At 41.8% G+C, this 19,648-nt stretch overlaps 1 protein-coding gene across 1 annotated transcript in view; it reads left to right on the top strand.

Moving 5' to 3' along the window:
* The first annotated feature begins 4,023 nt into the window (after window positions 1–4,023).
* LOC116336192 (disks large homolog 4) overlaps window positions 4,024–19,648 on the top strand; it is a 64,262-nt gene continuing 48,637 nt past the window's right edge. Inside the window, exon 1 of the mRNA XM_031759994.2 lies at window positions 4,024–4,071. Within this exon, the coding sequence (XP_031615854.1) occupies window positions 4,042–4,071 (30 nt within the window). The 5' untranslated portion in view covers window positions 4,024–4,041. The remainder of the gene's footprint in view (window positions 4,072–19,648) is intronic.

The following is a 19,648-nucleotide window of genomic DNA, read 5'->3' as shown; positions in this document are numbered from 1 at the left end:
AACGAGTGCTGACAGAGAAATGCGTAGTTAAATGAAAAACACAAACCTAGCATCATCACAGATGTGAGAAGTGCAAACAATTATCTGTGACATTTACAGATGATTTGCAAACCCGTTTCTGCTGCCACTTAGTCAGGAATAGTTTAGCAGAACAGAGCACAGGAGTGCGCTTCAATACACAACAACTCAGTTCTGCAACATGGAGAAGGAATCACACTAGACTTAATTGTTTTGGGGTTTTTTGTTCTTTTTTATTAAACTAAAATTGATATCACTTGATTGATACCCAGGAAATTAATTAAGAGTAAGTTGAGAGGACAGATTCCGACTTTTTTCATTCCCTTAAATCCAGCATGCTGAAGCAGCTTTCTTTTTGCACTTTCTTCTTTAGGGTTTGTTTGTTTATTGGGTTTTATCTTTAAATTTCTATTCCCTTTCTCTATCAGCCAAGAAGAGATTCTTGAAAAATGTGACAATAGGTGACAAAATCCACTTTGGTCCGCGTGAAAGCCTGTAACAATTTTTTTTACACTTAAATAAGCGTTTTTTACAAGTGCAAAAAGACTCTTTACACCGTCTTCCTCTTCTTTTTTGTATAAAGTTCCTCTATGTGGTTCTGTCCCACTAATACTGCCCGGGGAAGCACAAATAAGGAAGATAATTTGATTAACTCAGACTTCAGAAGCTTGATAATTAGGTTGGAATAGAAGTTGATTTCTTCACCAAACATGGCAGATTATCTCTCTTATCACTTCCCCTGAAAGCATCTTAATAGATTCACCAGTGGCTATTTTACTTCTCTCGTGTAATTAAAGAATTTCATTTTTTTTTAAAGAATAAAATGATGGGCAAAAATTGATGATGGTGATGTTTTGAAAAATCCATTTCATTATCAATCAACTATAATGATATACACTCACCAGTCAGTTCATTAGGTACGCTTTGCTAATGTCAGAGCTACCTTAATTCTTCGTGCTGCAAACATTGCTCCGAGATTTTGGTCCATATCGACACGACAGCATCACACAGTTCCTGCAGATGTTTTGGCTGCACATCCATGATGTTGATCTCTTGTTCCTCCACATCTCAAAGGTGCTCTGTTGGATTGAGATCTGTTGACTATGACATTTGAGACATTTGAGTACACTGAGCTGAACCAGTTCAAGACAGGATGGATCCATGCTTGCATGTTGTTTAAGCCAAACTCTGACCCTATGTTGGGGTAGATGACCTTATGACCCTATGTTGTTAAGACTTATCAGACCAGGCGATGTTTTTCCAGTGTTTTGGTGAATCCGTGTGAACTGTAGCCTCAGTTTCCTATTCTTAGCTGACAGGAGTGGCACCCAATGTGGTCTTTTGCTGCTGTAGCCCATCTGCTTCCAGCTTTGACATGTTGTGCATTCAGAGATGCTCTTCTGCATGCCTTGATTGCAATGACTGGTTATTTAAGTTACTGTTTTTCTGTGATACCAGCGGTCACTGATCTCTGGCATGTTCACAGAGAGAACTGACTCTCACCGGATATTTTCTCTTTCCTGACCAATACCTGTAAACCCAAGAAACGGTTGTGTAGTAAATCCCAGTAGGTCAGCAGTTTCTGAAACCAGTCTGGCACCAACAATCATACCAAGGTGAAAGTCACCTTAATCACCCTTTTCCCCATTTTGATACTCGGTTTGCCTTGACCTAAACTGTCTCCATGCCTAAATGCACTGAGTTGCTGCCATGTGATCAGCCTAGATAACTGTGCTAACAAACAAGATGAACAAGTATACCTAATGATGTGCCCGGTGAGCTTATTTGCCTCTGATGACACATATGTGGTCCCTTTCCAATTTAAAAACAAATATTTATGTGGAAACCTGCATATAGTCACCAGCTCTGACATTCAGTATTTCCTTGAGCTGCACAATAGTAACAGAAGACTGATTGTCACTGTGATAAATTAGACCGATCAAATTAAATGAAGTATATTAATCAATATTTTACTAAATAAAATGTAGCACATTATATTTCCTTATTACACATTGCTATCTTGTATAAACAACATCCTTCCAAGATGATCTGCAGCGCTGTATAATTTTTAAAACAGACAAAAGTAAGAAAAACTGAGTCTTAAAAGATGAAAGAAAAAAAAGCCTTGGGTTATAGTGTTTGAGTCTTTAAATACATTATAAATAGAGTTGTCAGAAGGCATCAAAGGCTAGTGGAAGTGAATAAATGTTATATGATGACAATTGAAATATCACTTCACTGTGCTCGAATCTCTGCTCATTAAACCTCTGTCACACAAAGCTGCCGTGCAACTTGTAATAAGTAAGGTTTGTAGTTCAGCACGATCCAAGAGACGACGATCAGATGTCCAAATGTAAAGTAACAGGTGTTTAATAAAGTGCAGAGAGGTAACTAGGGTCATCTGTCTGTCAAAGCACGACTACAAGTCTATTACTAACAGTAGGATGAGGCCATCTGTGGACACAAAGCGTTTCGGTTTGTTTCATTGCGCTGTACATTTCGATCAAAGCCTCTACTCTCACCCTGGGGAATAAACGTGTGTTCATCATTTCGAATTGCTTTACTGCTGCACCATTGCTCCAGCATTGTGGGGGGCTGGAAAGTGGGGATGTGGCTGGGTGAGGGGTAGATTTGTACAATTATAGAACTGATGATGTAAAGACACTAAAGCACACATTCCCCCTTATATAACCCCAAGTGGTACAGTCCACAGTCTTAAAGGCAGAGTGTGCTGAGAGGATTGCATGCATTTTTTAATCTCTTTTAGTTAAACTAAACACAAATGTGAACGAGGTCATCAAACGGGGGAAATCATATAACAATTCAGACGGAGAGCGGCTAAAGAAAGTTTCAACACATTATCATTAATGTGTCTATTTGGAACTATTTAACATTAAAATATTCCTAAAATCTCAAATTATTACTGTCCTTTGTGCTCCTCTATAACCTGAGTGCATATTTGCACAGCCACGTGGAAATATGCTCAGGTGGGCAAATCCAATGCAGAGTTACTGACTCAGACCTCAGTCCTACAAGGGTGACCATATGACAACAACAAGCCTCCCTATTGCCATGGCAACAACTGCACCATTGCTAAGGCAACAGCTGCAGAGTGCTACAACAAGCAGAAAAAACCTTCATGTGTCTTCAGTTTCTTTTTTTTCCCATCCGGTTAAAGCAAACTTCAGCTTCATGTGATCCGGTCCTCTCTGAGTCGCTCTCGCGGTGCTTCGTGGTTTCTTTTTTTCTGTGATGCATATGTAATTCACACTCTCCTCCTCAACACATTTTCTTTCGGTCTAATTCCTGCTGTCTTCACACACACACACACACACACACACACACACACACACACACACACACACACACACAGACACACACACACACACACACACACATGCATACACTCACGCACTCACCCACTCTCCCTCTCCTTTTCTCTCTCCTTCACTGTCCCCTCCCTCAGTTCTTCCTCTCCATCCTCGGCTGTTTCGCTGTCTTATTCTCCGTTTCTCTTTTTCCCCTTTTCTTTCCACAGTGTGACCCCCCCCCCTCTTTTTTTGTTAATCCCACCACCCCTGCCTTCCATCTCCATCCTCCCCTTTCTCCATCTCTTTTTGTATTCATCCCATCTTTTCTCTTTCTTTTCCACCATTCCTTAGATAGACTCTCACCTTTCCTTTTCTCTGCTCTCTCCCCCTCTCTTTCTCTCTCTTATACTAAATTCTAAGACCACCCTCTCTCCTCTCTTCTCTTTTTTTTCTCCTTTTGCTCACTCTCTCTATTTCTCTGTGGCCCTCCCCCTCCCTTTTCATGTTTCCCCCCTCCCTCCATCCTCTCTTTCCCTCGCTGGTTCAGTTAGTCAAAGAAGAGATTCACGGAAGGAGAGAAAAGGGGGGAAAGGCAGGACGAGAGTGAGAGCGCAGGAGTGGGGCAGGCTGGGGAGAGGGGTGTGGGGTCTCAGCCCTCTGTCGTGGGGGGTTGGGGGGGTTGAGATACACCCCGATATTTGTTTTAAGTACCATGGACTGCCTCTGCATTGTGACTACAAAGGTAAGCCTATCTGTTGTTCATTACTCTAGCTCTATGTGTGCGTGAAACAGAGTGAGAGGCACCACAACTGGAACTGAACCGGGAAGAAAGCAGCCAGCTTCCTTCTGCCATCTCTCAATTGTGGGAATTTGCTGTCTTCGTGACATTTCGCGTGTTGTGCATTGTTTCTATCTTTGTGTTCGTTTTGAGCATTTGAACATTGCAGAAAAGCCTCAGTGCGAGCTGGGCTACCTGACTGAACACTCTTTGATATCTCCCTCTCTAGATGACCCTCTCTCCCACTCTCTGAATCTCCTACTCCGTGTCATGCTTTGTGAGTGTATGAACAGGGGCTGGCTGACCTGCGTGGATGTAGCGAAAGCGGCAGAGATCTGATCCTCGGGTTGCCTGTGTGGGGCTTTGTGTCATGCCCGAGCTGCAGAGTGTGTCAGGCAGAGACCATGGGAGGGCACTATGCATGCTAATATTCCTCACAATTTCCAGCTGCTTTCTCCTAAACTCGACCGTAAGCACACGTGAAGCTTACCCACTGTGCAGCTGCAAACATCTGCAAACATAATGTATGAGCCACATGTTATATCACACACATGCGCTGCTCCAAGGAGCCAGCACTAGATATGAGATTAACTAGAAAAAGGAACATGAAGTAGCTTTAAGTCTGTTGTCCAAGCCTATTTGTTCAGATGTCCACAACCTCTTTAAGACCTTCAGATCATATATATATATATATATATATATATATATATATATATATATATATATATATATATATATATATATATATATATATATATATATATATTTTTTTCTGATGGACATACCTACACAGCTGCACACAGATTCAAAAGCAGGTGAGCAGTGTACTCCAGCAGTTGAACCTGAATGCAGATTCTGGCAGGAAGTGATGACAGAAAAAAGAGGAAAACAAAAATACACGCAAACACACACACACACACACAGGCGTGTGAAGGTGCTGATCATCTGAGATTTCCATTTGTTCTTAATTTGTGGAGCAGGCGTGAGTGCAGCTGGTCCTTTCAGATGTATTACGTAAATTTGCGCTTAACTGTGGCACATTACATTCATTTGCTTATCAAGCTCTCAGTTTCCGTGGCAACAGAGATTAGTGGTTAAACACAGATAAGTAGGTGCAGTCAGATGAGCAGGGAGACACACTGCGCGCGTGTACAGCAAAGTACATTAAACACGTTTTTTGTTTGCGAATTTCACACCATTTCACGTCCTTCCCTAATGACAGAACTTCCACACAGATAGCTGCTTTTCGCTTCTGCAAAGCAATTTTTGTTACCTGGCACCACGCAGTGTGACAAATTCATTGAGAGAGAGAGAAGGGGGGCAGGAAAAGGAAGCTTCAAGGTATTTCTCCTCCCTGGAACACCTGCACCTCGTGCATTTTGTTTTATATCACTGAGCTTAGGACAAGAAGAAAAATAAGACTGTAAGTAAAAGACCACGGTTGGTAACTGTGGGTTTTTCACCCAACCGCTTCCAGGATTCTGCATGGCTTTCAAAGTGTGAAAAGACTTAGTGTAAAGCTGGCACAGAAAACCCAAGTATTGCCAAGAACTTGTGAGACAGATGGTTGGTTTATAAAAGGAAAGGTGAGTGCGCATAGATGTGCAAAGTTATGGACTGACTGATTGGCTAAGCAGCTCTTAGACTGGCAAATGAAATGGCTATTCTTGGAGTGCCTAGATGACTGTTTCGCCCAGTAAAATGAGCTAAACCTTTGTCATTGGGGATTGTTTGTTAAACACAAACCAGATATTCACAAGAGAGCCTACGGTTCACTTGGATATGCCACAAAACTTGGTGTATTCCTTTAAATGTGCATTATTAAACTTTAATGGAGGCAGGCTGAACTGCAGGTGAGGAGTGTGGCTTGCCACCACGTAGCAGATGACGGGCGAGCAGCTCCCTGAGCGAGCTGTTCCGTGACACCCACATGCTGTATAACAAGTTATGTGAACAATGCCGCGTTCCCGTGCAGGTCTTTGCACAAAGTTTTGGTGTGTGGGTGAAGCCACAGTCAGCCGGTGAGTGACAAATATCTGATACCGCTACACAGAGCACACCAACTAGAACCGGAGCACTGCTGTGCCGTGCTCTTTGACGGTTAAAAGGCATCCCCCACTGAGTCGGTGGGTTGAGTATTTTGGCGAGAAAAGTCAGGCAGAATTTCTCCCCGAGAAGTTGAGAAAGGATGTCTTTGAGCAAAAGAACTAGAATTAGTACAAATTTGTGAGGAAAGCCCATTTTGGATAAAAGATGATTTCATCCTAAAGGTAAAAGTGCAAAAGTTGTGTCCCTTTCTTTTTTTTTTACAGTTCTTATGACGCTATTACTTTTCTCTATCCTCCTACACTGACAGGTTCAAGTTTTGGCTTGGATAAAATTTGAAGTAACTGCAATTTGACTGTAATCTTGTTATTTATAATTCATGGAGCAAATGACCAGGAAACTCTCGGCATTTCAATCGATTCTCCTGAGCGAATTGGACTTTTTAGCAGCTTATGTAATTTTCTGCTCCTTCCCACACTAAAATCTCTGGGAAAAGAAAAAAAAAAAGCAAGCAATAAATTGCAACATATGATGCCGGTGAATCATACACAAGTGTCATTACATAACATTTAGAACTAGAATATTAGGGCATATCGAGGAGACGTCACAAGATTTATATTTAGTTGCGTGCCTGACAATACCTTTGACTCTCCCTCCCTGTATGGCACTGAGTCAGAGAAGGATGGGTTGGTAATTTGAGAGGCGCGAACACAGATGATGCGCAAAAAGATTTATGCTCGAAAAGCAACTAATCTTAATTCTATCTTTGAGAAAATTGCTGCAATAAATCCATGTTCTCCTGTGCGGTAAGGAGGACATGCATTGCATTTCTGTTGCCTCCTCTTTTCTAGCCTCTTTTGATCATCACTCCTTTCCCTGTTGTCACTCTCAATCCACTTCCTATTTCCACAGACTTTTTTTTTTGTCCTTTTTGCCTCCTTCACCTCTGTAATCCCTCTCTCGGTCCTCTCTCCCAGCCTCCTCTTTCCTTTATCTCATTTTACCTCCTCCCCCCATCCCTCCCACTCTGCTCACTCTACTCCTCCCTGCTCTCTGCTCTGTAGCTTACCTTCTGCCCTCTTCTTCAGCACTTTCAAGGCTTCCCTAGTTAGTGCCTTTTTTTTCCTCCAATGAATTATACATTTGACAAGATGTAGTCAAAGTCAGCAGCTTCGCGTGCGCTTTATTGGCTTCATGTATGGCTACATCTGACATGAGCATCTTCTTCCCTGGATTTGGTTTTACCCTTCACATTTGTCTTTTTTTCAGTCTATATAAATATTTATATAATGTGGATGTGTGTTTATTGTCTGTGCGTGTGTGTCTGTGCGCTTTCAAGGATGAAAAGCTTATGGCTGCTGTATCTTACGCTAGCCCCGAGAGTCTCCAAAATGGAGTTACAGTATAAGCTAAACCCCTCTGCTCGCAAGTCCTTTCGAGCCTCCTCAATATTTTTTCAAGTCATCCACCTTAACAAGCGCCCATTCACCATGCCGTGTGATGCCTGTATGAATGTGTGCAGCAGTGTGTGCTGTGTGTCAGGATTAGTGATCCAGTGGAGAGCTCAGATGATCTCCACTCAAGGGCATGAGCATCCATCAGGCCTTTGTATGCAGCCACAGAGACACTGATCCTGCCAAGTGTCTCCCAGGGCACAGTGTGCGAAGCAGAGCTTGCCCCAGTGCAAGACCGATGCCACGGCTGCACTGTGCTGAGGGTCTCTGCTGGTCAGTTAAAAAGCACGGCAGAACAAATTTGTAGCCGTATAGAGACGGACAATTTATTTATTTATTTCCCCCTTCGATTGCTCTGTCGTTATTTCTGCTCGAATGACAGCTTGCTTTTGTGCTTGAGATGAAATACTGGAAAAAAATTCAGGGGTTAGCCATGATCTCGGTTCGTCTTTATGTATGTATTGCACCACTCACCCACACGTTCATTTGTTTTACCAAAAGAAAGCCACGTACACCTACATGATCAGACAGAATGCATGCAAGCTGGTGAGCATTTCACTCTAGTGCAAGTAGCTTTTGCACTGTGGATTGAAGCCTTGCTCAATTTAAAACTATGAATTTTTTGCCTATAAAACCCATTCGATTCAAATAAAGAGGAGGTATAAGATCACCGTACACTTGCTCGCTTCATATATTTGTATAATAATAATAATTGTAACTAAGAAAGTCAAACTGCTTCATGTTAAGTTTTTTTTTCCAAATCGTATGCCCACCAGTTGCCTTGTTTCACTATCTTAAGCCTGGAGAGTCAACAGTGGTGAGGGCTCACTTCACGTATGAGTATATTTCAGCTCCTTTATGAAGCTCATCATCCCCACCAGGCGCTTTAGCCAGCAAGAAGGCTGTTAAGAGCTTCTCTTTGTCAAATGCACACAGCACAATCTGTGCTCCTGCTTCTGCTGCTTCACTCTGCTCTACTGTCTCTTACAGTGAGAGAATGAGCAAAGCCTCATCGTTTCTTTTGAACTCGAATGGTTCGGTGCATTAGGTGGATATTCTTGTAGGGTAGATGCTCAGTCTGCGTCTTTAGTGCTTTTTTAGTTTCTCCTTTGAGCCTCATTTTGGGCAGATGGCTACTTCTTTTGATTTAATAGGGCAATGTAACGTTAAACAGTGAACACGTATTTAAACAACAACATTAGAATCTTTCCATTTTGTGCACTAAGAGTGCCACCTTCAAGGGTCTGATGCTCATTTTCATTGTTTTGGCTGTCAGAATCATCGTCCATCCTCAAATTGTCCATATGACAGATGACAAATTAGATATATCATTGCTTGTTTGGGTTGGACACTTTGTCATTTCACATTGAGCGAGAAGGCTAATGGGGAGCCGTGAGCCCGCTACAGTGGACCGTAAGGAGGGCAGTGGCTGTCAGCTATACCGCTCCGCTCTGAGCAAACAAGAAACACAACAAAGTGTCGTGGCAACCTGGAAAATTCAAAATCAATAGCAATGAGAGTGTACATCTAATGATGTTGATAGAGTCGATAGAGGAGGCTCTGTCATCCTCATTGGGGTCAAGGAGGGTCAGGCTGTCACTGGATCCTTATGTAATGACACATTATGCCCACATTGTAGGCTTTTTAGTTAGAGATCATATAACTAGCATGTCATATGTGGGGAAAAGAGGAAGGTCAAATAAAAGTGACGAAAACAAGAAAGCCAAGCTGATATCATTGATGTGGACTTGCAACATCTTTGGAAACAGGATCTTAATTTCTTAGAGAGCTGATTTTCTTTTCTTTTTTTTTTTGTAATACAGCACACAATGACATCTTGTGGCACATTAAAAAACTACAGCAAAGGAACTCATGACAGTCTGATTCAGGAGTATTCATACACATTTCACATGCCTGTACCATACATATGTGAAGCTCGGATGCTGCATTGGCCCATGCCAAAATATATATACACACACACACACACACACACACACATATACATATATATATGTATGTAGGGCCCTGTGTGTTTCCTCATATATTATAGGAAGCATCTGAATTACTGTATCAGTGATTCATGAGCAGTCCCCCTGTCACAGGCACTCACATTCACAACAGTCTCATCTGAAATTCAGGTCACGATTTCGGGGGTTTTGAACCTCCTGCCTGGCAAAGAGCACAAGACTGAACAGAGTGCAACTCAAATTCGAATTATATGCTTAGTAACCCTAATGATAGACCTCGCTGCCTACATGTGTGGCTTTGGCCCTGAGAAGACACGGCACACGACGTGAGCTAATGACGCTATGAGAGTTCAGACGTAGTGACACCCAGCACAGTAACGCACAAGTGCGCATATTTTCTCTGATTTGTTTGTCTCTGGCTTTGTATCTTCATGTTCCTCTTATAGGTGATGTCAGTTGCCTAGCAACCAAGCAATCAGGGCCCGATTGTTGCCATGACAACATGGCAGGGGTATCATCATGGAGAGAATAGAGATGAAAGGAGGAAGGGAGGGAGAGAGGAGAGAACGGGAGAGATAGAGAGAGATATGGAGAGAGAGAGAGAGAGAGAGAGAGAGAGACCTGCCATTGAAGGGTGTTGACAATGTGAAGCCCACAGCGTGCAGGTAGGAGGATGACCTCTGTGTAGGCGCCGGCAGAGGATGCTCATGAATGCAGAGAATAGAAAATTAATGTTTGGTCTTATGTGGCTGGATTCGCGGGTTACACAGCGTTTAACACTCTTCTAACGGGCTTCACTCCAGATGGAAATGTCACGATGTGCTTGAGTTGTCTTTAGTTACAGGGAGCGAAGCTGCACAGAAGCCACAGCTCACTGTGTCGCTGAGATCCAGAGGGCTGTGGGTCTAACCTCTGCAGGTGTCATAACCCATCCATCACCCAACAGCCATCCACTGTAAAACAGTCCAGTGGGGTCATGGTGCATTTTACTCTGTTTATTCCCCAACCAAATTTTGCTCTCCCCCCTTAATATAGCCATATAGCTGAAAGACATACAAAGAGAAGTAGCTGAAGTGCAATTTATGATGACAACTATCATAAATTGCCTGGAAAGGAGTAATATTTAGTTAAAAATTTGGGCAATAACAACTGATCAAAGACCACTCAAGTTTGTCTGAGATAAAAGCTTGAATGGCTACTACATAATAACAATTGGACACTTATGACAAGCATTGACTGTTATTAGCGATATCAGTATTTTGCATTAAGTCATGATGCATTCCTTAGAGAAAGGTTGCCTTACTCATTCATTGTTGACTTTATTAATGTGCAGCTTCTGGCTAAAGGGTTACGATACTGCTTCTAGTATACCTGTAGACAAGATTGTGATGTGGATAGAGGAATGTAAGTTATTACTTAAGAATTTGTACAGTTTGATAGAGTGTCTAATGCTTGCGTAAGAAACAGTATTTGCTATATATATTATATTTTATATACAGAAAACAGACAGTATAAAATAAAATCTAGAAACACGCTTCTTAAAGCAATCTCCAGGTCTTTGTGATGTGAAATGACTGATAAAATAAACATGAATTTGCTCACGTTTCCTTGCTTAGGGATATGGGTATCACATTTTTGCAAAAGCAAATTTTGGCCGTTTTAAAGCAAAAATACATCCTCAATACACCAGCCATGCAATTTACCAGTTATCACTGTGCTAGGCTATTGTGAAGTGATAAGGTGAGAAAGTATCACAGGCTATATTAAGATGCTATTTGCACCTAAAGTGAAAATCGTGATAAAAAAATATATCCTTTATATAGAAAGAGACCTGAGCATTCAGACAACAATGCTGGCAGCTACTCTGAAGGTACAAATTACACAGACATCATATGTAAAGACTCATCTGTCCCACCTAGGAGTATCTGTAATTAAATCAGCTTTCATGTTAGAGTTTAAAAAGCTACAACACTAAGAGAAGGGTCCGATTCATTTTAACCTTTAGGGGTAAAGAGCTGAGTGTCATTTACTGCAGCACATATTTGACACACATCTTCAACAACTTCAGTGATCAGCACCCACATATTTTTACCACATGTCTATTATTAAATTTTGTTGTGCTTTATTAATTTATATTATTTGCTATTTAAAGAAACTGGGCTTCATCGCTGCAAATTCAACAAAATGTTGGGTCACTGATTTTTCAGCTTGGCGTGCACCAGTTGATTTCACTGTGGCAAAACTTTAAAGAAAAACCCAGATATTCTCTTTAGAAAGCAAAACTGGAAGCTGAAACCAGAAAATATTGGTATTTTATTCTTGCCTTAATAAGAAGGGATTAGCTGGTTATCAACTTGCTGTCAGCTATTTGACCAAATAAACCTTCAAAGTGTTCAGTCACCGTGTAACAGCGATGACATGGACATTTTTTCACTTCCTTTAATATTCCAAACCTGCGTGAGCTTATTTATTCATTCATTTTATCTTCTGTGTTAAGCACAGTGAGATTGCATGCGATGCAATGAGCTATCTAGATACAATTGCTATTGCCGTTAAAAGAGTGGAGATGAAGGTGTACCCAGAGATTTCATATTTGCGTCAAACACGCTCTCACGTTCGGTGACGTCTGTGTGCTTAATGGTGAGCTAAAGAGGGAGCAAAGAGCAGAGTGAGTGGAAGCATACTGTAAAAAAAAACAAAACCCAAAAAGCAAAATCATATAAAAATAATATAAAACGTTTTTCTCTCTGCCTGTATGTCCCCTTCCCCCTTCCCTCCCTCCCTCACCGGCGGTGGCAAACATATTTTCTGAGTCACGGCTGGAGCAGGCAGCTGGTCGTCTCTTTTCCGACCCTTGCCTTTAACACCAAGATACATCCAACACCAACAACTCTCTGCTTCCAGGAAAACTCTCTCTCTCTTCGTCTGCTACGACACCCCCCTCCCCCCCTTCCCTCACTCCCCCTCCCTCTTTTTTTTATTTCCCCTTCCCCTTCCCCAGCCTCCCATCTTTCTCTCTCTCCCTCTCTCTCTCTTTCCTTTTCTCCCCATCTCTCTCCTCCTCTACTGCGGGTGTCTGGGAGGCTGTTTTTCCTCTGTCTCTTGCTCATGAAGGGCCGCACTAAGCTCCCTTCTCTCTGTCCGTGTGTGGTAGGTAAATTCACCTCTCTGTTTGTGTCGTTCTTCTCCTTCCATCCCTGTGTTGCTGCCTCTGTTTTGCATGTTAGCTCAAAGTCTGCTAGTCGTACTGGCAGGCTTAGGGGAGGTCTCTACCTACATCTGTGCATACTGCATTGAACATGCTTATAATCTGCTCCACTGTCATGGATTAATCAAAAAATATGTGTCTGAGGAATTTTTTTTCCATTTTATTTTTGCTCTCCTTGTACGTGTGCTCTGGGTAGATTTAATCATCCAGTTTGGGTATTACGTATGAACATGGCCCGGCACGTGTGGGTGTGTATGTATCAGTGAGCATGTTTCGAAATGCAGAAAGAGTGAAACTCTAGCAGACTTGTTGATTAAAGCATTACAGATTCATGCATGCATGTCTTTTATTCTACGTCTGGGTTGGTTCCCGCCTGTGTACGTCTGGGGATAATTCATATTCTTATGCACTTCTCTTCCCCCGAGGACTCTGGGACATTAGGCTAGTGTCCTTCTCAGATAAGGAAAATCATCCTGTTTAATCAGCTGGTATCGCTTTGAAAAAAGGTCATTTCATTTTTAGGGTTACAGTAAAGACTCGTGACCAACATCAGGTTAATGGGACACAGAGGCAAGCAAATGGGTTTTTCTTCTCATGTCCTGGTTACATCCCTACGTGCTGAAATACTGTTATTGAAGCAGTCGTGTAGGTTTGTGTAAAAAACAGGGCTACTCCAGCCTTAATTAGCTGACATGATGAGTCTCTACTTTGGCTGATCGAGTGTTTGGGACTAAGATGCCATTTAATGCAGTTCCACAAGCAGAAGCCACTGTGTATGCACATGTATGTGTTTGTGGTCGAACAGCGCTTTGAGCTGGTCATTATGGTGTGTTTGACAGGTTGGACTGCAGATTTGTAGCTCAAGTAGGTCTGATTTAGGAGCGCCATTAAATTTATGGACTTGTTGATTAGAATACAAAATGCAGTCTACACAACGTGGGGCATATATAATGTTTTTTTGTTTGTTTGTTTCAGTGTGCCAGCATGTTGGATTTTAAAAGGAGTAGATTAAATGATAGCTTGATGCAATTTCCCTGATTTAGTGCACAAAGTGTTAAAAAATTCTATATATCTCAAGAACTGGAGTTTGATGTTTTGATAACCTTTTTTATTCTTATTCTTATTCTGGTTGTTTACCTCAGTTGTCAAAGACCAAAGGTGTGTCAGTCAGAGTGTCCTACAGGTGCACATGTGTCAGATATCAAGACATGAGTAGACCAGTCACTTCAGGTGGTCCACCACGAGATGCAAACATCAGAAGTACTCCAGGAAAGTTTCAGAGCTTGGAATCAGTGTGCATGAGTGATGGATGCCTCATAATCCAGTGCATCTGTCAAACACAGCAGAAGTGGTGTTATTGATTGGATGTGTAGCACTGCCGGTGGAGTCGCTTGATAATTTTGCTTCTAATTGCAGCAGCGCGGTGATCAGTACATACATTAAGACTCCTCAGATCCAGAGGATCGCATTAGAACACGGGGAACAATGATCCAGCAGCAAGGCAGTCTTAAGCATTCACCAAAAGCAATTTAGGAGGAGAACCAACTGAGTGGACTGAGTCATGAACTTGACCTCGAGTTCAATTGAGATCCCAAACAAGCAAGAAGTGAAGATGGCTGCAATCCAGGAGGACCAGAGCATCATGTAGGAGTGTGATCAGGCAGTTGTCTGCATGACAAATTTAGTTAAACTGGTTTGATCACATTAGGGGACCATATTTAAAAATGGCTGCAGCCTCTACATAGTTTATTTCATGTAGATGTCACCGCCCTTGAATCAAATCATTATCAGGTGTGTTTCAGTATAAAGCCTATGTGTCTAACTGAATTTGGCTCATAGGCTTTTACATGCTATTGAACTGAAAATGACGCTGGGCCACAGATACCATAGAGGTAGCATGCGTGAAGAGCCAACATTTCTACTTTGCTCCAGGTAGCAGAAACAAAGTGAAAATACAACTTCTCCATGCTAGTGCACGCCTCCACATGTTTCAACATCATGCTATTTCATTGTCTTATTTCATCACCTTGCACAGCTTTCTAATGGGTTTGCTGGGCCATGACTGGCCAAGTGATCTACTCCATCATAGCTCAAACAGGATGCTGATGGGAGAGCAGATTTCTGTCATATGTTTTTCATTTCGTTGTTAGTAAAATTTTACGAGGCCTGACTTGTTTGTGAGTTTACTACCTCTGCTCAACCAGTCACTCTCTGTATGATTATGAAATGTGTCTTTGCAGGAGTTGTTTTACACATTTGCACAGAGCCTGATTACACTAATGACAACTGACCGTGACAACCGAGGCTGAAGTTATCACGTATTTCCAAAAATCAGAAAGCGCCGTTAGCTGCCATTTTAAAAATGATCACCTCCTTTTACTATTAGTCCTCATTCTGTTTAGAGCAATGGTGATAATATCTCTTGAACTAAACACTGCTTGCTAGATAACACAGAAGACACTTACAGCAAAGTGATAATTACTATGTTCGTTTAAGACACTGCTAGTCGGGCAGCTTTCTACCGTTATTTTAGGAAACTGTTCAGCTTGTCATAAAGATCTATGCTGGCCATTCAAACTACGCCTACCAGCCACAACATTAAAACCTAATATTATGTGGAGCCCCCTAGTGCCAATAAAACAGCTCTGAACCATCTGTGATTGCAGGTACCAGGATATTAGCTGTAGATCAATTAAGTCCTGTGAGTTGTAAAGTGGATCATATTAGTTTTTCCCACATATGTCACAGATGTTTGAGCAGGACTGACTGTGGAGAATTACAGGAGAAGTTAAAGCTCTTTGTTAGGTTCTTTATTACAGTTGAAAGATGCTACCTTTGCTATAAAGGTCTGCTATAATGGCCTGCAACAGTGTTTAGGCAGGTAGTGCATTTCATGCAGCAAACATCCTCGTGAATGCCAGGACCCAAGCACACTGACCAGAGAGTCATGCTGCCTCTGACATCTGCCTGCCATGCACATGCACCCAGCTCTCACCATGATGTGCAACAGAACATGATTCATCAGACAAGGCCATCTTCTTTCACTGTTTCACTTCTGATGCTCCAGTGTAAGGGATCTCAGCAGTGGACAGGGGTTAGCATGGGCATTCTGGCAAGCCGGTGGCCATACAGCCACCACTCATGTACCGCAGCCAGCATTAACCCTGTAACACCAAGTTTTTGTGATCTCAACGTCATTAGACTGATGTTTTATTTTATTTTTATTTGTCAGAAGGTTCAATAAACAGTTTGAACAGGTTTAAATAGAAAAATTACATATTTCTGGCAATTATTTCATATTTCAGGCTTTGCAGTGTCACAATTTCTAGCAATTTCAGCTCAGGATCAACCCATCAGTTAGCCTTTGCTCCCTATGTGCAACTGTGAGGCTCGGACACCTATGTCCCTGACGACAGTTCACATGTTTTACTTCCTTAGACACATTTTATAGGGAATTACCACTCCAGATGAGCTGACTGGGTCAGAATCATTTGAATCCTTATACATCAGCTTAAGGTTAAAGGCATGTTCACTTGCTGCATAGCATATTCCATATTCTTTAACAGGTGCAGCCAACAAAATAACAAAATAATCTAACAAAATAACTGGTTGCATTCACTTTACCTGCCAGGGGATTTAATATTGTGTCTGATCTGTATGTATTTGAGTGCTGTTCATAAGAAACTATTTTCTTGTCTATTTATAAGAAATTAGTGTTTTCCTGCCTACAGTAGCAGCCTGTACCAGTAAACATATGTCAGTTCAGTAACCACGACCATAAAAGACCCTCATATCACCTTTGCATTCTGATTACTGCTAACAGCTTCGTCTAGCAGTCCCAGTCTTCAAAAACCATCCCCTGGGGCACACCTATGAACTCCTTTATTCAAATGGGAGTGGTGGGAAAATGGAGCATAAATATATCCAGTTAGATTTACCTGGCAGGTTGGTTCCCGGGGGCTGTTCTGTTTTAATCATCTTGGTTAGAAGCTGTTCCATGGCTGACCAGACTGACGTCCTGCTGAGCACACTACTTGCCGAGCCAAAGCAGCGCGTGGTGCCGTCTTTTGTTGCATTTCTTCAGAGGGGGCTCCAAAAGAAATCTACTTTTACTCTGACAGGCTGTCAAAAGTATAAATGAATGCGTACACACAACGAATGCAGAGTTGTGTTGCCACGGTGTGGTTCTGTGCTCCAGCGCAGTTTATTCGGTTTCATTCAATACAGTGTTACAATATGCAATGAAAAGTATTACCCATTAAATGAACTCCTGTGAGTCCTGGCCATGGTCATGCTAAAAAACTTACAAAACCCAACAAAGCAAATTTCACATCTAATTATAGACTAAGCTGCATTCACACCCCTAGGCAAAGAAAATTAAACTAGCCTAAACTAAACTGTAGTCTTCTTCCATCTGCTGTTACAAAAATAGTTCAGTGAGGAGTGAGCCTTGCTTCTGCAGTTACCACAGAAACCATGGCAAGGTTCGTCAGCTCTATGGAAACACCACATGAAGAGAAGCACATGGAAACACTACTACATGAAATCAATCCATGAAAAAAAAGAGCTCTTTTGAAATTCCTGTGGCTGGTGTTTACTTGTTAATGGAGAAAATGGCATTTATAAGGTTTATCATGGTGGATGTGGCTAAGGACTTTGATATTACAAACAGGTCATGGTTTCACACAGACAGACACAACGTATCTGCCACCAACTCCTCAAAGGATACCTGATATAGTAATTTTGAGCTGCATATTTTTCCAGTCCTAGATTCTAATAGTGTAGCTTTGCATGATTCAAGTTGAAAATAATGTCTGAAACAGGCTTTTTTAGCTTCATGTCCTTTAAGGCCCATAGCTCTTTAAGACTTCTTTCTGATTGGCTGGCCTTTGCAAACAGAAGATTTCAACAGCAGTTAGGTGGGACTTCTGCGCTCTCGTTGACATTGTGCTGCTCTTCATGATCGCTTCGACGCAGTGAAGAGCTCGACGTAAAACAAGGAAAGCATGACAAATATGAAATAAGACTTATGGTTATTAAAGTCAAGTCTTGCCGCTTGCAGCACAACATATTATGACATCAGCCAGACATTGCATTAGCATGTTCGCGGCACGGCTGCTTTAGCAAGACGACAGACTAAGGGAGGGCTTTCGGCACGTGGGTGGTGGTGTTTTACATCGGACAGATTTTAGTGCAGGTTAGAGCCTGACGTGATGATCCAGATGATCTTTTATGCGCATCTTTTCACATTATGCGTGTTTAAGTCTCAGATGGAGGGGAGGGCAGCTGGCAAAGGATCGTCTCTGTACTGTGGATGGCACACTGCTGTTTGTGTTTAGTGTGGGAGGAGGCACAGCAGAACCAGCCTGTGATACAGAATGTGAGGTTATGGTTGCAAAGAATTGGACCAGTAGCTGCAGTTAGACGTTCTTCTCTCATCACAGGAAGAGAATTATCCGCACGCTTTTAAGATTACGACATGACAGTGTGGATGCTCTCATCCACTTGAAGGGTGGTGCGGACAACTTCGATCCCGTTTTCCCCCTTAAATAGTTCCTGCAGCTACCAAAAGGAGAAAAACTGCATTCTAGTGGCTATGTATTTTTTCTTTTAGCTTTTTGAATGTGTTGAAGGGATAATGCACGCACCATACTTCATACATAATGGATTGCTCCAAGTCATCGCTGTTGGTGATGACTCCATTTGGGCATGTAATATTTATACAGCTGGGTGAATTCGCAAGAGAGAAAACCAGGAATATCCTATCTGAAACCTAACAGTTTGCCTGTACTACAACTTTTGTGTCCTGCTGTTGCACCTGCAGGTTACCTTTAGCTTTGTGCAGCGTTGGGGTCAAAGGGTTTTTACAGATGACAACAAGTCCAGTTTAACTTTCTCTGACACTAAAGAGTGAATTCATAAAATATTACACTCGAATGCATCTCAGCTAACATTTTGCTTCTAGTAAATTAGTTTTAGCTCGCAGGCTTCTTTGATATGAAATTATGCCTGTAGATGCTGCAGGTCTGTAGTCACTAAATAGAATCAGATATTCACACAGAGAACTTTCAGATATTGTTGGTTCTGTGTAGGTGTGAATACTATTATTCTCACCTTGTGTGTTTTCCTAGTCAGGAGAGCTGAGGCAGTCTCAGAGCCTCGGGAGATTCCCAGTTGTGTTTGCGTTTCAGTTCCGCTGTTCCGGTGTCAAAGCTGCTGAATGCTGGAGGTAATGGAAGGCTCAATACTAGAGAATTGTTCTGGAAGTGTGATATACATTTGTTTCCCCCCAGTTTGCTGCCTTCTGTGACAGTAGTTCTACACTTTCAGTGAATGCAAACACTAAAGCTGTAATTTCTTGTAGGTTTTTTCCTCAACAAACAACTATTTAGAGAGCGAGCCCAGACAGAGCAAAACTATTTTGTCATCCATGTTTCACATGTTCCATCAGATTGTGGCTTTTTATAAAAAAAATATAATTTGTAGATGTTCGTTTTGATTTATTTCAGCATGGTATATTATACAGTAATGTGGGATTTGTAGACTTTGGTATGGTCATGTTAACTTGGTAGTCCAAACCTATGTTTTAGAGATTTCAAGAAACAATCAGCTGCATGGTTCAAAAGAATGGAACCCACCATCAAACTACAATTTCGACACCTGTAACTTGCATGTAAGCAATCCACTAAGCAGGGGATGAATATACAAGGGGATTAAATCAGATGGCAAGTATTCCCCAATTGGAGATCCCTAACAAAGTCAGCAAAGAGCACATTTAGTGTTGGTCAGGCTTGAAACTGTATTTTTTAAATGATTAATGCAAATATCATGTTTTCTGGAAAGCTGCAGGGAACTCATTTTAGAGG

This window comes from Oreochromis aureus, linkage group 10, assembly GCF_013358895.1.
Source record: "Oreochromis aureus strain Israel breed Guangdong linkage group 10, ZZ_aureus, whole genome shotgun sequence".
Taxonomy (NCBI): domain Eukaryota; kingdom Metazoa; phylum Chordata; class Actinopteri; order Cichliformes; family Cichlidae; genus Oreochromis; species Oreochromis aureus.
Note: the sequence above shows the minus strand (reverse complement) of the source record. Positions and strands in the feature narration are given on the sequence as shown.